This window comes from Haemaphysalis longicornis, unplaced genomic scaffold, assembly GCF_048455015.1.
Source record: "Haemaphysalis longicornis isolate Haplotype H1 unplaced genomic scaffold, Haemaphysalis longicornis Haplotype H1 scaffold_1, whole genome shotgun sequence".
Lineage (NCBI taxonomy): Eukaryota > Metazoa > Arthropoda > Arachnida > Ixodida > Ixodidae > Haemaphysalis > Haemaphysalis longicornis.
Genome location: NW_027526203.1, coordinates 163,880,483 through 163,894,482, shown reverse-complemented (window position 1 = coordinate 163,894,482; position 14,000 = coordinate 163,880,483). Strand labels below are relative to the sequence as shown.

Genomic DNA, 14,000 nt, shown 5'->3' with positions numbered 1-14,000 from the left:
ACATTTTAAAGACTACCGTAAAATTCCGAGCAAGCGCCCCCACCCGTGCAAGTGTCCCCCCCACCACTTCAGTGCTAATTTCAAATTTCCGCGCCATTCCGGGAAACCGCCCCCCCCCCCCCCCCCCCCCCTCCCTCCACGCAGTTATCACGCACCACGTGCAGGCAACACTGGCTTGCTGGAGCCAGTCTAAGAATCCAATCCAATCTGCTTCAACCGAATGCTACACGCCATTTGTTTCTTTGTTTTGGCGGTGGTAGGTCATGCATTCCTACACAGTTGCAAAGAAAATCGAGGTGATCCGATGGCACCGAGAGCATGGGAAAAACGTGCACCAGACCTCTCGACAGTTCAAGTTCGACCGAAAGCGCATACGTGAATAGGTGAAGAATTTCGACAATCTCCTGCAGCAAAACTTCGGAAAAGCAAAACTTCGACGGAAGCTAAGCAACGGCGCCCCAGTGTTCAGCGAGTACATGGCCGATACGCTGTTCGAGTTCTTAGAGCACGAAAGAAGCGCAGGACGCACCGTTAGCAACCGGCTGCTGTCTGAAGAGGCTGTGAAAATAGCAAACAGCATGCAGTTAGGTAACTTTGTAGCTTCCAGCCACTACATAAGCAGGTTTGAAAGCAGCGGTTCGGCGTTGCAATGTGCCACGCCATGAACGAGAGCCAGAGGACGCTCGAGGAATCTGCGGAGGCATTAAGCGCCTTCCGGACTTCCGCGAACTTCCTGCGATGGCGAAATGACGTAAAAAGGCAACTTTAAGAAGCCGTCGCGGCAGCAGGTCCTTGTGGCGCGCTGCTTCAAGGGGTGCAGCATTGCAAACGCAATCGATGGCTCCGGGGACGGCGACCTTCCCGGCGGGCTGCCAGAAGACGGGGGGGACTGGAAGACGAGTGCGCTGAACTGTTTTTGGCTACAGACTCTGAGGAGCCTTTCGGTGGTTTTGAAAGTGACGAACAGCAGTAAGATCAAGCCGTGGCACCCGAAGACTGAGGCAGCAGAGTGCTGCGAACTTTTTTTTTTTTTTTGCTGCTAAGTTTTCCAATGGTTTCCAAAGTAACTAACAGTAACATCGTTTCCATAATAAAGTTCATCTTCCTAATGAAAGTTTAAAACCACGCGCACTGCGTTTTTTTTTTTTCGTAAAAACTTTTTTTTTCGCAAACAATTGTCGCCGCTGCCGTTCCGGGATAGCGCCCCCCCTTCACTTTGCCGGTAATTCTGCCTTGCTGAGGGGGGGCGCTTGCTCGGAATATAACGGTAGTGTCGTTGGAAAGGGCAGTCACCTGCTGCATTATCTGCTTTTAGCAAAAAAAGTTAAATAGCACTTTCACCTTGCACACACCCTCCATTTACTACGCTTGCAACACAAGCTTATAGGTTTACCTTTAGGAAAATGTGTGCGTGTGCATTCTCCGTGATGGTATTTTTCCCCACTTTCGCTTACTGTGCGTGTCATTTTTCCTGTCTTTTTGGGCCCTGGGACAGGCCCTGATCAGGGGGGTGTGGCATGTGATTTCTACACTTTTTTGGCCCCCCACAGGACCCCCAAACCAAGGAATACATGCTTTTACATGTCTGTGCCAGGTAGTTTCATAGCAATGGCTATCGTTTTAGAGAAATTGGCTCCAGTTAACACTCCTCCGCATGTCTGCACCTACAAAGCAAGAACAAGAGGCAAAGATTATGCTCTTCATGCTAAACTAGTTATAATTGTTGAGCATGATGCAGCCTCAGCTGCCACCACATTTGTGAAGAGGGTAATTTTCAATATACCCGCTGCGGTGGCTCAGTGGCTAAGGCATTGTGCTGCTAAGCCCAAGGACGCAGGTTCAATTCCCGGCCGCGGCAGCCGCTTTTCTGATCGAGGCGAAAAGCAAAAACGCCTGTGCGTTCGAGATTTCGGTGCACTTTAAAGATTCCCAGGTAGGCAAAATTAATCCGGAGCCCTCCATTACGGCGCGCCATATCGCCTGAGTAGCGTCGGCGCATTTAACCCCATAATCAATCAAATTTTTAATATCCTTAGCATTACGATGTCAGATTCCCACAATCGGCACAAAATATTTTTGAAATTTGAGTGGCACTGCCCTTTTGGTCCCTTTGGAACCACTGGAGTACATGTACTCTGACATGCAGGGCTGGTGTAATTTGTCTGTTTTTTGGCTATGTTGTATGTACATGTCTTTCCCCCTCCCTTTGCACAGATTGAAAAGTACCAGAATGGAGACTTTGGCTACTGCCCCCGAGTCTACTGTGAGAGTCAGCAGATGCTCCCAATCGGTGAGGCGCAGCTCTCTTTCATGAATGCAAGTGGTTCCAAGGCATGCAAGCATCCTCTTGCGATTTCTTTGCGATCACTTTTAGTGCTGGGGATGTTCATTGAGTGCATGTGTGCAGTCCAGGTCGATAGTTCTCGCATGTGGTCTGCAGAGCCCAATGAGTGTGTGAAGCATTGATCACACAAGAAAAGCACCCTATCACTAGTTTTTTTTTTTTTGAAAGCATGGGGACAAAGCGAAAAGTTGTTGCCACAATGCATGTGCGTTTACTTTTTCACAACGTGGTTGGTACCTGGCTTCAAGCGAAAATGTCGGTACGTATGGGTTGGCTCACCATTACAAAAAGCAGGGGTGCACGTTGCTCCTTCAAGGTGTCGTCTCCGTAAAATATTTCGCACTGCTGCTTGCAGCATAGTGGAAGGTGCATTGTTCTCAACGGTCTGCCCACATCATCAGCGCTTTCTTTCGGTGGCCTCTCGGACGTGCAGGGCTGTCGGATGTGCCCGGGGAGGCCATGGTCAAGTCCTACTGCCCCAAGTGCATGGATGTGTATGGCCCCAAGTCCTCGCGCCACCACCACACGGATGGCGCCTACTTCGGCACGGGCTTCCCCCACATGCTGTTCATGGTGCACCCTGAGTACCGGCCCAAGAGGCCGACCAGCCAGTTTGTTCCCCGGTGAGTGGTGCAACGGGGACGTGGGGCTGAGTTGGCACTGCTCTTGCCTGGCCTGCAGAGAGCAGTGGGTGTCTGCACCAAATGTGGCTGCCCACACAAGGCTTGTGTAGTCATGCGGTGTGCAGAGGAACTCACTATGTGGCGAGAGAAAATTAGCACCGCTCTGTTCGATGTCGTGGAAGCGTGCCAGTAGTTGTCTCTGCAGCCTGTATTATCGGCAGTGCCATGCCATGCTGGTGAATGCTTGCTCAGTGCAGATGAAGTGGTAAGCAAACTATGCCCGTGCACACCACTTTATTGGGCGCTTGCTCGAGAGTCCCGGCCGCTCAGATTAACCCAGTTAGTTCTCTGCGGCGACACACCTCTTAGCTTGAACATGGCTTCAGCACTAAAGAACAAAAACAAACTTAAGGGCGGATGTAAGGACCAAAGTCAACTTTTTTTCTTTTTTTTTTCTTTTTTTTTCTTTTTTCTTTTTTGCATAGCGTAATGACACTTGGCAGGCACGCTACGAATCACTCCAAATGGTAAAATCGCTCCAAATGGAGGTAATGAAACAAAGTAATGGAGTTGTGAGTGTTCTTTAATTTTAGTCAAAGGCACCGTACAGGGTATGACAACCCATTATTTAAGAACGTCATACCCTGCAGAAAAGCTACAAGATTGAGGTCGAAACGTGCCAAATGTTCACTGTGCTATCCTTTCCACGAGCAACGAACTCTTAAAACACACTTTTCAGAACATGACTCCCAAAGTTCACAGAGACTTGATGGTTTTCAAAATGCCCAGCCGCATTGGATACTGTGCCCTTTGATTTAGTGCAGATAGGGGGCCTTTCTGGCTCATTGCAGGTCATTTTGTGGAGGCCTTTACATGGGAGAAGAAGTATTTTTATGCCAAATGCACCACTAAGTTCACTGTGGACTACGGTGGAATCTTGATAAACGGAAATCAGTTAGATGGAACCATCGTTTGGAACCTTCTTCGAAAGCCTCCGCTTCACAAAAATGTCACTTGCGACGAAGTATGCTGTCCTCAAGAGTAGCCTGACGAGAATAATACAGGACAAGGATAAGCTGCGGAGCCTTTCGAAGAAGGTTCCAAACTGTTTCTGCGCAGCCTGTCGAGTATGGGTGATGCCATTCATAAAAAGCGGCTGCGAGAGCTAAGACAAGCAAGTATCAAGTCATTTTTCTCAAGCAAATAAATCGAAGTTCCCACTGTATTCTACGGAGGGAATGAGTGAGTGGGCTATTGAAATTTTTTTTTAATCCCGTGGTATACCTTAAAAAAAATTTCGATGGTTTCTTTTGTGCAATACTGTTTGTGCCCATATGTACCGATCTCCTCATTGCCTAGATTTCGCATATCTGGATCCACTTCCGCGGAGACCATTTGTGTGCACGCCCGTCGCGTCGGGACCAAGCGGCGGGAAGAAGATTGTACGATGCTGAATTTATTCTCTCTCTAAGCGAAACTCCTGATACGGAACATATTTTCCCGGTCCCTAGATGTTCGGTGTAACGAGCGTCCACTGCACCAGGTTACCTATAATTAATGAATGCATAATGCATAGTTGTCCCTACAGGGAAAAGTGAGGCATGCTCTTCCTTTAGGGGTGAAAGAACTAATTTTACAGCTTATTAAACTTTGGTGTTTGAATTGTTTCCTTGCCACTGTTGCCTCCAAAGTTCAATGAGCTGTAAAATTAGTCTTAAAGGGGCCCTAAACAGGGTTCCAAAGGTTGAGATTTTATGTGCGCAATCATTGGAGTACTATCCAAAGAACATCCTGCCGCAAAAATGATTTAAAAGCGTCCAGTATTAGCCGAGCTATCGTTCATTAAAAAGGGCCCGCAACAAGGCCTGGCGCATTCCCTCTTTAACCGCTCCTCCAAAGCACTGTGGAAGCGGAGACGCCACCGACCAGGCGCAAGACCTGATCGGTGACACCTAGAGAAACAGGGTTGCATTGAGAAGCGCGCAGCCATTGGCTCCGCTCGGTGGTACGTCACGCTTGTAGCAGACGACGGCCAAGCTCCGCCTACTACCGCTCAGCGGGGTCGGTCCGTGGCCGGCCCGCAACGAACGGCTCCTCGCGCCGGCCGTGCTCGCGTCGGCGGAAACGAGCGCAAATGAGCGTTTGAAGGCAAGATAGGGGGCTTCCTAACTCAACATGCTCGCTAACGATAATAATTGAAGATTGCCACCGACGACTATAGTGGCTCGCTAGCGTTAGCGTTTCGCGGTGAACTCGTCCCACCGAGGTCGGTGAAAAGGCTTAGCATCGCCGCAGTTATCCAGACACTGCTTTGCGAGGCCGCGACGACGACGACCCCCCGCGCAATTTCTCACTGCACTATCTCCCCCTTTCGCGTATTTGCAAACTGATTTTCAGCAATAGCCCCGCACTGGCGGGCGGTGACAAGTTTTAGCTGCTGCGGTGTATGCGTTGTCGTGCGTACACTGCACAGTGGGCATGCCGACCGAGCAGGCAGATGCTTGCCGCGGTCGCGCGTGTAGCAGCCGTTAGTGCCCGCAGAGATTTTCCGTGTTTTTCAGCGTTAATAATACCTTGTGAACGACTACAAACTCAGCTACGCTCGTGTAACGGATGGCGACGATAAACATTCGTCCGCGCCACCCGTGCAGGACGAATACGCCGTGCCGCCCAGTGCAGGAGCGCTGCGCGCAACCGCGTTTCTCTAGAGCCGGGAACGTTGACTGGCTACAGCACTTAACGGGGCCCACCAATAGCGCAGCCGTACTGTTGAGAGCTTCGTGCGTCAGAACCGCTCTGTCGCACGTCACAGCGCGCAAGTGTGGCGGCAAGGAAGCGGTAGGTGAGCAAGGAAGAAAGAAAGCATCTTTGTTGCGTGTTTGTGCGGCCCCTGCTTTACGCAGAGGTGTAATATTTGGTATACATTGTCGTGAAGGGGTACTCTAGCGATTGCGCGATTGAAATGGCGACCTTCAGAAACCTATTTAGGGCCCCTTTAAGCGTTGCATCGAAAACTGATTCTTTTATTGCACTCACCAGAGTTCATAGTATTGGAGAATATAAAGATTACACTTTTATGGCTAACACTGTTTTGTCTGTTGTTCTTACAAAAATGACTAATTATCTCTAATTGGCTTAGTCAATAAATGCTGCCATATTTGAAATCAGTGGGAAAAAAGCAGCAAGAATGACACGTTTCACTGAGTTTTCTTAACAATTAAAAGCTACTTTGAGAGCAATGTTCCCCCCTTCAGGGTTCAGATGGAAAAACTGTGCTTCTAGGGACTAGCTAGGCTTCATTTTAAGCTCAACAGCCGAAAAAGCATGGAAAACGTCTGTAGACATCCTACGTGGTCTGCGCACAGCCCTACTTGCAAACCAGCCATCACCAACCTTGGTTTGTTCCTGTCTGTGAACACTGTTTTGGATTTAAAGGAGCCATGCAGAGAAAACACAAGTTTGGTTCATTCGAAAGATTGCCTCGTTAGAACCATAACGACACCATTTATAACGCAAACTTCGCTCAAATAAGCTAGATAATTAGGAAAAAAGGAAATGACCATGCGACCCACCAGCTCATTTTCCGCAACAGAACCTGTGATGTCACTTGGGAATGCTCTGCGATTGGCGGAGGCCGGCAAAAGCAAACGCATGTTAGGCAGGGCTTACAGTTTGCATAGCGAGCTAAACGCCCGTGAAACATACTGCACATTCTTTTTATGACAAAGAACGGTGGAGTAAACGGTTGAAGGTCCGAACGAACACGCAAGCGTGTGCGCCAATGCGTACGAAACTAGCGCGCCGGCCGAGCTCGACATCTCGCCGTGGCGCAGACGAATTTTCGGGTTCGAGGCTCTTCGGGGCCAACGAACCGTTCCAGCACGCACAGCCGCGACCTTGCTTCGTATCGTAATCCCTTCACAGGAGGTTGGCCGTCATATCGCCAACCAGCAAAGGTAAAAATAGAAGCGAGGGGAGTAAGGAACAGCAAGAAGCGACGAGATATTGCCAGTCGTCGCAGAAGTTTCGAATGGTGTTGGCTTGCTGCTGTCGTTACGAGCTCGTTTACAGTTTACAACCACTGAAAACTTCAGTTTGTTCGAGTACTTTACAATGAAATTTCGTTGCTGCGTTTTGAAATGCCCATGTAGTATGGGCAAATCGTCGAGGGAGTGCGACATCCCCGCCGGTGAGGAGATCTCCTTTCATGTGCTGCCCAACGACGAACCTAGGCGAAGCAAGTGGCTACGTTTTGTGAACTTTGCAAACGGAGGAAAAAGAGAGCTAAAGGAAGTACGAGTGTGCTCGCTTCATTTCCGAGGAAGTGATTACGGCAGGGACCCTTACGTTAGCTCACTCCTGGGACATGCTGGCGCTCGTCGCCGACTCCGTCAAATCGCTCTGACCTTGGGGAAAAAAATGCTGTAAACACCGCGCATTGACGCTCGTATCCTTCTGGTCGAAGCAGAGAGCTCGCGCGAACGGCTTTCCATACACGACACCGGCCAACTGGCATAAGCGATACTGCTACTGAAATTGAACTATTATTAACCGTAATCAAAATACGGCACATACGTACCAGTCTATATTCGTCCGTCGTGACGGGGCTGACGAGGCAGCGGTGCCGACGGCTGGGCGTTCGTCTGTTGTGGCTATCGCGGAATGGTCGCTTTCCCGTCCACCGCGTATCCCACAACTCTTGCCGCTCGTGCACTTGGAAGCATTGAGCATTTTAGTGGTGTGAGGTTGTTAAATGCAAGCCCGAGCTCCTCGGCGAGAGTTTTGTTCTCCGGATCAGGCGATTCCATGACTAGGGCTGCGGGTGCACTAGGTTTTACTAGTATTTTTAAAATGGCCGCCGTCTCGATGGACTCCCGCGTGTGGGTGCTATATGGAGTCGACATACTAAGTATCTGTTTCATGGACCGGCGCTATGACGCCATTGTACACGTCACGGAATGTTCAATTTTAACGGGAGATTTAAAATTTTGGCTTAAATTGCCTTATTTCTCAGTGAATAAAGCATCATTTGCTTCCGGGAAAGCGCCTAATCTTTCGAATAAAACAAACTTTTGTTTTCTCTTCATGGCTCCTTTAAACATCAAAAGGGACTTTCCTGGCATCTTCCAAGGGCTCAGAAAGCTGCAACGGGAGTATGACATTGTGCTCCAACCTAACACAACTCTATTGCTCTGACGTTCCCACGACGGGTACCACTTCCCCTTTACGAGAAAACCAGGGCAGAGCTTTAATGAATGCAGGAAGTGGGCGTTAAACTTCTTTCACACAACCCACAGGAAGTTGCGCGCCAATTGTTGTACGCAAGCCGTCGGGGGCACTCCGCATTTGTGTAGACTACACAGAACTAAACAAGTCAGTGCTACGTGAGTGGCATCCGATCTTGGCTGGTTTTCGGCAGATCCCGCTGTCTGAGAGAAGCAAATTGACCGCCACCTTTACAACGCCTTTTGGTCGTTTCTGCTTCAACCTTTTACCATTTGGCCATTTGGCATCCGCTCTGCCCCTGAACACTTCCGACGACGCATGTGTGACATTCTGCAAGGCCCCAATGGGGTTACCTGTCACATGGAAGACATCTTCATCTGAGTTTCCACCAACCAGGAAAACGACGAGAGACTCCGACGTACTCTTGAGCGAATACGATGAGCCGGTGTAAAGCTTAACAAAGGAATATGTCCGTGTGGCGTCGCGAAGATCGTTACGGCACCTCATCGAGAACCATGTTCGACCCGATGAGCACAAACTCAAAGCCATCACAAAAATGCCTAGGCTAACTTCCAAGACTGCACTTCGACGGCTACTGGGCATAGCGACATACTTCTGTCGTTTCGTACCGAGTATGGCCAAACTTCTGCAGCCCCTGTCCAGCATGCTGGCTTTAAAGCAAGAGTTGGTCTGGGACGTCGCACAAGAGAATGCATTCGGCAAGTGGAAGAAACTGCTCTCATCAAGCCCAGTTCTGGCCGTGTAAAGCAACAACGGGCCGACGAAGATCACAGCGGATACGTCGTCCTACGGGCTCGGTGCCGTCTTGCACCAAAAGCAAGAGAACGGCCACTTCACTGTTATCGCATATGCCTCTCAAGTACTTTCTGAAACGGGCGTAGATATGCCCAGATTGAAAAGGAAGTACTTACTCTTATTTAGGCATGCGAGAAGTTACCTCATGAACGCTTTAACCATTGCTCGTCAGAATGAAGCAGTCCAACAGCAGCAGGCAGAACTCCTTTCGGGCACGACGGAATAGATCCACTAAAGACATTGTTGCAACACCGCCCCCCAACTGCACACCACACAACAGGCTCCAAGAAAAACGTATAGTCGAGGTGGCTAAAGTCGAGTTTAGCCACCTCGACTTTAGCATTCAATTTCTTTTCACAGATATTAACACTTTCGTGACCGCGGAAAAATCTGTTGTTTTTAAGTAGCCCGAGAAATATATATATATTTTTTGTAAAGTGTAAAGTATAAAATGATAGAGGAATGATAGGTCTTTCCAACAATATTAATTTCAAACAGATTTATTACGAATATTATCAAAACAAAAAAAAGGACAAAAAGAAAAAAATTGATGAAAACATCAGTGCTACTTTGCACAGGGTTAACATAAAAAAAATTACAAGGCCCTTATAAAATAATACTGCAAATATAAGCTCTGTAAGAAAAAAAGTTATTTACATACATACAAAAATATAAGTACTAGTGCCTATCATGCCACTGTGCGAAGCAGTTTCTCGACGCAGTGAAACAAAGGTTGGCTCTTTGTGCAGCCGGCACAAAGTGGTCCTCCCCAAACGAAGTCGACACCCTTCAGCGCCAAAATTTGAATTTGTATTCATCGATAACATCCTATCAATGGGAATAGGTGTGGTCACGAAAGTGTTAATTATTATTACTCGCACTCAATCAAAATCGCTTTTGCCAGCCGGGGATGCCCCAACACATCGCAGCGTTGCAGCATGTGCCCCAGCTTTTGACATGCCAATCGTTCCATTCCCGAGGCTCACAAGCCTGCTGTCGAACAAGCAGTGGCTTGTTGTTTTACAACATAGAAATGAGCCTAAAAGTTCACATCATGAGCCTAAATTAAAGACTCACGTGCCACATTTCACACTCTACTACAAACCATGATGAAGGTGCCAGCACCACGTTTTCAATGAACTCCATCTTTATGAGCCATGCATCTTTGTGTAATCCACATGGAGGAAGGAAAAGTTTAGGAGGGAGCGTCACGTGACCATCGTGAAGCCTAGTTGTAAAAAATAAAAAGGAACGACTGATTGGAGATGTTCCACTCACGTGACAGGCAAGCGGTAGTTCTTTGCGCCTCATGTGGCTCTTCGCCGACATGCGTGCGTGTCTATCCGTTTGGTTGCCGGGCCGTCCGCGTTCGAGTTTCGGCGACGAGTCGTTGCGTGCAGTTCTGCCTGCAACCCGAAACATGCAGCGGCCTGATCGTGCGGGCAAAGTGGTCGGACGGGAGAGGCAGAAAACATATTTGTTTACTGAGCTTTCGGACCCGTCGAAGTTCACGCCGCAGTCAGAGAGTTGTGTGCCGCCGGTGCGTGCAGAAGTGGAGATGATCTTTTCAACTTTGTTGAAAAGATCAACCATTCCAACCATTTCTTTAACCATTTATTGCCAAGGCGCAGTCAGTCCACAATTCAGCAAGGTCCTCCCAGGCGTAATCTAGCATTCGCTTTTTTTTCTTTGTATACGTATCGCATCGATCGAGCGGTCCTCAGCGGACAAACAGCCGCCGTACTGCTTGCGACGCGAGGTGGTCAAACCCAACATAAGGGTTCTGAACCCTTTGTTTTCCAGTGCACTGAAGTAGATAAAAACGTACCCCCACGCCGGAGCACTGAAAAGGCGAACGTATGCAAAAGTGCGCGCGAGTGAAACCAAAGCTAGTCTCACCACCTCCCCGCCGACACGACACTCATTACGCGCGATAACTCAGCAGGATGCCAAACGCAATCGTCACAGCCCACCTGGCAAACACCGCGCAGCTGTAGGCCGCTCCATGCTTGTGAATGTTTACGGCGGCGCGTTCGAGCAATCCAAAGTCAGAAGTGAAATTCGCCTTGCAGCTCGTGAGGGTGCTTCATAAGAATGCGATGGAAGTCTCGCCTTGCTTTGAACAGCGACAGCGGCAGTACTTCCACGATACGAAGCTTGGAGCGCAACGCTGGCGAACAATCTTTTACGGCGCCTTCGGCGACGGCGCTCGCCTCCATTTCCACCGGCAGCCAGACGGAGCCACTGAATGCTACCGCGGGCCTGAGCGTGGTAGATTTTCCATAATGCATTGCGCGGGAGGAGCCCGAGGAAAGGAGAAAGCGGCCTCAGAGGAGGTTGGCTTGCCGAAGCGGGGCCGCCTGACGTCATGCTCCCTCCTAACATTTTTCTTCCTCCATGGTAATCCGACACATGATCTCAAGCATTCCCATTGCAATAGCCTCAATGTGTAGTACCGCAGCAGACAAAACAGCCAAAGGGGAACTCTGCCAAAAATGACAGCCAAAACATGGAATAGCAGGGCAAATCGCACCAAGCGCTCTTATCCACGCAGCAGCCGCTCTAGTGCCGTGGCCATGACACTTCATTGCCATAGCGGCACCCATCGTTTCAGCATGCCCCAATTGGAGAGCCAGTCATGTTGTAGGATAAATTGGTAGGTTTGTTTCACCGCTTTCTTTCTTTTTTTAGCCATCCATGCACTTTGTATTGAGTGACAGTAACGGAAGGGGCCGGAAAATGGAAGACGTCAGTCAGACCAACCTAGATACCAGGATAGCTGAGCCCAGTGGTGCTGTTCCAGAGATGCAGTTCTACGAAAATTTCCGCTTTTTAATCTGATGGTGCAACTATTTTATAACGTGCACTAAGCTTGCAGGGGAGGGTGGGCGTTACGTTGCCCCTGTGTACATTGCCTGTGCGCTGCCCGTTTGTGCAGGCTGTATGGCTTCAAGATCCACCCCCTGGCCTACCAGCTACAGCAGCAGGCGGCGGCCAACTTCAAGGCCCCCATCCGCGGCATGAACTACGGCAACGGCAAACGCTGAAGCAGGCCGGGGCCCTCCCTGCACTTATCTCACTCTCGGCTACTTCGCTGCAGCTCCCCTGCGTGTCGTCATGTCCCACCCCACTTCATTCTCCTTTGCACCTTCCCTCCCCCCCGACGAGGATTCCTGTATTTATAGCTCTCTGCTCCGGACTCCTCTCGTTCATGGTGTCCAAATTGGTTTTAGACACTGTCGCACTTGTTTTTTTTAACTGAAACTGCCCATTTTCCTTTTTTTTTCTTTGCAGCTATTGCTATGTATAGCACCGTGTATTGGTTTGTTCTGTCGCGGTCGTACAAGAGGCCGATCATGAGCAGCCTGGGAAATTTTAAGAACTTCTGCACATGGCAGTCTCCTCTGCCTGTGATGGGAATGTGCTCATCCGCGTTTCCTGTGCTTGTGAACTGTGGTAAGCGTCAATTTTCTTAAGAGCTGCGCATATGGGGAAACGAGCTTCTACGTCCGCACTTGGGGGCATCATCGTTGCCGTTCCATCCACAAAGGCGCTGGGCAGCAGGGGGGAGCTTGCCGGGGCCGGGCAACTTTTCTGCTGTTGTGCATTAAAAGTGAAGGGAGTGTGTGTGTGGCAATCTGTACCAGCGTCCAGCTAGTATTGCATTTGCACGAGTGAGCGTTTTGGTTTGAATGGTCGGCCTGCTGTGTGTTCACCGTGCAGTTCATGAACTGGTGGCAGGGGTCGGTGACCAGTGTTGTCCAAACTGTAGCTCCGCCGCACATTTTTGTGCTAGGTTATGCCGTGGATAATATTTTTTTGCGGCCTTTGTGTGTTGGCTTAGTTCCAAATCGTGCATAGATTTTTTCCCCCTGGTCATGTTGAGGCAAACTTAGTTTTAATCGGGGAAGTATTTGTAATTGTTTGGCAGCATTTTTTGGGTTTGCTTTGTTCAAGCTCTTTTGAGCCGTTTATAGCTCTTTTTTTCTCCTGGTTGTTTTGAAATAACCTTAGTTTTAATCGTGCCTTTGTGATTTTTTTTAGCAGCATTCTCACGTAGGGTAGGTCTTTTCAATCCGTGGTTGTGTGTGTGCCTGTGTTTTTTTTTGGGGGGGGGGCCTTTTGGCCTGCCACTAGAGTTTAAAATAGAGTTTAAAATCTTGTTAGCCAAATTTTCTATACATTTTTAGGTTGGCTTTAGTTAGAAATATTGCATGTTTTTGTAATTTTCTGGTAACCTCTTTTGGGTTTGCCTAGGTTCACTAAGTGCAGTCCCTCTGTCTCTCCCTTTCGTTTTAAAGATGTGACATGTTTCCAAATTGGGCAGAGCTTAGTGTATGCTTATTTATTTTTCTCTCTCTCTCTCTCTCTCTCTCTTTTCTGGGTGGGAACAAAGCCACTGTGGTTTAAAAGTGCAACCTCAGCCGGAGCGCGACGGCTTTCACACAGTTCAAAAGCTTTTCTTTACTTCACCAGTCAAACTTGAATGTCTCGCTGCTTAGGACTGGCTTTTATCATTGTCGTACAACACTCTTGTTGTGTTTTTAACCCTTTTTTGTATAGTTGACTAGCCAGTGCAGCAGTGGTATTTATTCCAGCCATATTTTTGGCCACCAATGCATAATGATGCCCCCACTTTCTAAATGAATTGAATGCAGTTATGGAAGAAACTTTGTGGTGAATGCGAACTGTGTGGGTGTGGGATGATAGTGAATCGTGTTCACAGAGTTCATCCGTGAGGTGCATCACTCCTTGTACACCAATGTATGTTGTACTACCAACACTGAATTCACAATGTTTATATAAACTGAAATTTGTGATATTGCACAATGTGGCATTGTTGTGGTGCCACAACTGTCACACAGAAGACCCGACTGTGTGGAGGGTGGCTGTTGAATTCCTTTCGTCTGGAATTGGCTTGCTAGTGTGGATTCATGAGTAATGTTATAGAAGGTTTTGTTATGAAATAAAGATTCACAAGTGCACATGGA

General features: G+C 48.7%; 1 protein-coding gene across 1 annotated transcript in view; it reads left to right on the top strand.

The window, feature by feature from the left end:
• The window catches only part of LOC144138863 (casein kinase II subunit beta), a 26,560-nt gene extending 12,560 nt beyond the window's left edge, over positions 1 to 14,000 (top strand). Inside the window, exons 5-7 of the mRNA XM_077671365.1 lie at positions 2,215 to 2,290; positions 2,778 to 2,967; positions 11,948 to 14,000. Of these exons, the coding sequence (XP_077527491.1) occupies positions 2,215 to 2,290; positions 2,778 to 2,967; positions 11,948 to 12,056 (375 nt within the window). The 3' untranslated portion in view covers positions 12,057 to 14,000. The remainder of the gene's footprint in view (positions 1 to 2,214; positions 2,291 to 2,777; positions 2,968 to 11,947) is intronic.